The 4,240-nt window shown below is 41.2% G+C and overlaps 1 protein-coding gene across 1 annotated transcript; it reads left to right on the top strand.

Annotated features, from left to right (window-relative positions):
- Positions 1-2,849: 2,849 nt before the first annotated feature.
- LOC121512812 (putative claudin-24) lies at positions 2,850-3,509 on the top strand. The gene has a single exon (XM_041792277.1). It carries the CDS (start codon positions 2,850-2,852, stop codon positions 3,507-3,509), a length of 660 nt encoding a protein of 219 aa, XP_041648211.1.
- Positions 3,510-4,240: the final 731 nt, after the last annotated feature.

The following is a 4,240-nucleotide window of genomic DNA, read 5'->3' on the forward strand; positions in this document are numbered from 1 at the left end:
ATGAATGCTGGTTGAAGAATGGGATGCCATCCCACAGCAGTGTGTGACCAGGCTGGTGACCAGCATGAGGAGGAGGAGCCAGGCTGGTGACCAGCTTGAGGAGGAGGAGCCAGGCTGTTGTGGCTGTGTATGGTTCTTCCACACGCTGCTGAGGCTCCTGTTTGTTAAATGAATAAATTGTGAAATTGTCAGTATGTCTTGTTTCTTCAAACTTCAATCATCCAATCCACCAAACACCAAACAAGAGTCTATAGCAGAATCAGCTGTTTGGCACTGGCAGAGAAGATCTGGCAAATTTTTAATGGGAGCAACCCACATACTCAGCTCTGCTGCTCATCCCACAAATGCATGTTCCTTACAAATGTGGCATCATTTCAAAGGGTAATAAGCAGGCTTTCCAACTGTATAAGATTTATTGCCTAGAAGCATTGTTATAACAAAGAAATAATATGCCAAACACAAATTTCCCTACTTTGTGCTAAGTTTATAAATGTTCAGACTTCTTTATATAACATTTACTAACATTAGAAGTTGTGTCCAGTTTTTGGAGCTTTGTCGCCCTCTATCTGTGAGCAGCTAGAACTGCAAAAACACTGATACCAAAACTTATTTCCCCCTAGTTTTCTGACGCTGCAGGAACTGACATTTGCAATGAGACTGGGTTTCAGTGGAAATTCCAACACAGATAAATCTAACAGATTCTAACCAGTCCAGCTGTTTCTGTAAAAATGCTTTGTTAAAGCTGTTTGTCTGTAAGTGGAGGAAAACATGGACTCCCTTTTACTGGCAGGCTGTAGCACTTGACTCATGTTTGTGCAGCCGGGCAAACATGAGTGTGTAGAGACGTCAGAGCAGTCAGCTGAGAATTTTTGTTCTCCAGGGGAGGAGGAGTTTTGGCAGGCCGAGGAAGGATTTTATCTGTGCATTTTTCTGATTGTTTGTGCTTGCAGCCCTGTGTGTGTGCATGCGTGTGTGTGAGTCTGTGTGTGAAACATTTCCTCACATCAGAACTTTGATCTATAGCCTCCCACCATGATATCCTCGTACACAATAAGCTGCGCTGTTGCTCCACAAACAGTCACATGCAGACAAAAGCTTCAAAAGCTTCAATGTGGCGCTTCAAACATGGACACAACAAATACCACCATAAATATTATACAGATATACATTTATAGATAGAGTTCTCCAGACTGTACAGCAGAATATTATTACAGATCTATGTTTTTGTGTGAGGGGAAATCTGAATGCATGGAGCAGATATCATTTTGGTTATGGATTTAACACCCATAACCAAAATGTTGAACTAAGAATTTGAAAAAAAAAGTGGTCTAATTAAGCCTTCAAAGCCTGTTGTATCATATTTGATAGATCATTTTATGATACCTCTATCTAATCAATATGATCATAAATTACTAAAAAAAAAACCTGAATACAATCTGATAAATGATAAAAATGCCGTCAAGTGGATTATCAGCTACTAAAAACACCTAATGTATAATATGAGACACAAAAAACATAGATGTTAGATTTTATGGAAACAGATTTTTTTTTTATATTAGTAGAAAGTGAAATAAACATTTCAGTTTTTTTTTTCCAAAAAAATAAATAAATAAATAAAATAAAAATAGAATTTTCTGGCTATCATTTGTGTTTTCAGGCTCTAATGGGGTAATTGTTCTCATGAGGCTACCATTTTAATATTCTGAAGACCTTAAACACCAGTTTCACTCATCATGATACCACATTTTTAACTTTTTACATGATTTTTTATAGAGAATCCAACACCAAGGACACCAAGGCATAAAGTCCACGCACTCCATACAAACATCGCAACCAAAATCTTCCCAAAGGGGCAGCTTGCTCTCAGCAGGGGCATAGCTAGGGATTTTATCATCTGTACAAATATTTCTGCACTTAAATTTATTTTTGAACCATAATTTTATGGATTTATGAGCAATATTTTGGTTACATTTACGTGCATTATTTTACAGTGCTGGACTAAACCATTTGGGCATTTTTTAGGGAGGAGCAGGGGCCCCCCAGCATTTTATTTCTCTGTATTTGATACAAGTTTCTGTCTGTTAACCAATTTATTTTGTTGCTTTTAAGTCAATAAAGATACTAATTAATATGTATACATATAAAAAAACCTACTTTTCATTGCAGGCTTCCCAAGGGCCCCTCCCCCCTAGGTAATCAGTACCCTTTTTCCCCCCTGTGCTACACCCCTGGTTCTCAGTGCTCTCCTTCTTCCTGTGGCAGCTTTTGGTTGAAATGGGCTGAAATATCAGGAGCTTTCTCTAAAGTTTTAGAGCTTTTCTTTACTGTCAATCATTTAAATATTCAAGACTGCATCATTTCAAAGTTTGTGGTATCAAAAAGTATGAAAAAATGGACAACCTTAGCGCAGACTAGTAATTAACACTAAATATTGAGTTATATTTCTGGAAGTTTGTGATAATTTTATCTTTTGAAGGGAATTAAATCATTTGAAGATGGGCAGGATGTATCAAAGTGTTCCTAAATTAGTGTATTTCTCGCCTAAAAATGCAGAAAAGCCCTCCTGTCTGCCCAAAGTTTCCTCCCTCGTGGCCTGCTGATGGCTGAGTCTGGCTGTCTTTGCCCCTGCTGCCCACTGGCACAGCAGCTGGAGCAGGAGGACCTGAAGGGGGAGGGCCGATCGAGCCCCCTCTCCTCCCTGCACTCCTCTGAGAGGCGAGCTGTTTGTGAGTGAGCTGCAGAGCCTGAGAGCTGAAACTCTGATGATCGGGTGTCTGAAGCTGAAGACGAGGAAGCAGGACTCTTGTGGCTCTGTGAAGCGTGGAGGTCAGAGAGAGAGAGGGGGGAAGATGGACACGTGCGCCTGCGCTTTGGAGCTGCTGGGGATGCTGGTGTATGTCGGAGCATGGCTGTGCGCGTTAGCCACCACCATCCTTCCACAGTGGCTCACCATGTCGACTGCTCTGCTGCCCGTGGAGAGCTACGAGCTGGGCCTGTGGGAGACCTGTGTGGTGCAGGACGTCGGTGGGATAGAGTGCAGGGCGTATGACAGCCTGCTGGGACTCTCCAGTGACCTTAAACTGGCCCGCATCCTCATGTGTGCCTCCCTGGCAGTTGGCATACTGGGAATGCTGATGGCTGTACCTGGACTCTACCTGGTGAACAGCTGCAGGGAACATGGAGGCGACAGAACCAAGAGGACTTTGACTGCCATTGGAGGAGTGTTAGGGATGGTTTCAGGAGTCCTGTGTCTGATCCCTGTGTCCTACATGGCTCATTTAGCCGTGGTGCATTTCTTTGATGATAAAGTACCGGATGTGGTGCCTCGCTGGGAGTTTGGCGATGCCTTATTCTGTGGCTGGGCTGGAGGGTTTCTGCTCATAGTGGCCGGGCTGCTGCTGGTCTCCTCCTGCTTGTACTCACAAGCAGAAGATCATCTGGTGCTGCAGAGGAGACACCACCTCATTGGGGCAGATGCTCCCTTTAGGAAGAGGCCGGAGTATGTTTAAAGGACGAATCCTGAACCAGTGTGGAAAGACTGACAGCACAACATAATCAACCTGTAGAGCTGCACTTTAGTCTGCTTCAGATGATGATGTCATCAAAAAGGACTTCCTGTTAGAGAGGCGTGCTAAAACAGATCAGATGTTCATCATATGCAGCTATACAATACAATATTACACTTCCTAAGAAGCTGCCGTGACCAGGACCAGCAAAATGTTCACGATGAGAGTGTGAGGGTCATTCATGTAAGAAGAAAAGGAGTTATGCTCTACAGAAAACCATGAAAATGTTTAGAAAAAAGGACAAAAAGTTACACCATTATAAAGTTAAAATGCCATTAGAACTGTGAAGAAAAGAGTAGCAGAGGATAAAAAGTCAAAATGTGGAGAAAATGCTGAGGAAAAACCTGAAATGTGGAAATGTAGAGAAAGACGGTTCAAAGAACTGAAAAGTTAAAATGTTTGGGAAAAATCAAAATGACGAGTGAAAATTTCAATGTTTAGAAAAAAGGTCAAAATGTTAAAAAGGGTTGATATTTAGAAAAAAAAATAGTAGAAAATGAAAATCTCTTAAAGAATTAGAAATGGTGTTTTCTAAAAAAAAAAAAAAAAAGAAAAAGTCAAAATTTGAGTAGAAATATTGGAATGTCCAGAAATATTTTAATTGTTGATTTGAAAAGTGAGGATGTTGAGAATGATGCAAAAAATCTGATATTTAAAGAAGAACTGCCGAATTG

Source organism: Cheilinus undulatus, linkage group 7 (assembly GCF_018320785.1).
Source record: "Cheilinus undulatus linkage group 7, ASM1832078v1, whole genome shotgun sequence".
Taxonomy (NCBI): domain Eukaryota; kingdom Metazoa; phylum Chordata; class Actinopteri; order Labriformes; family Labridae; genus Cheilinus; species Cheilinus undulatus.

Excerpts from the sequence above, each read along its gene's own strand:
- LOC121512812 (XM_041792277.1), top strand. The coding sequence starts at position 2,850 with ATGGACACGTGCGCCTGCGCTTTGGAGCTGCTGGGGATGCTGGTGTAT.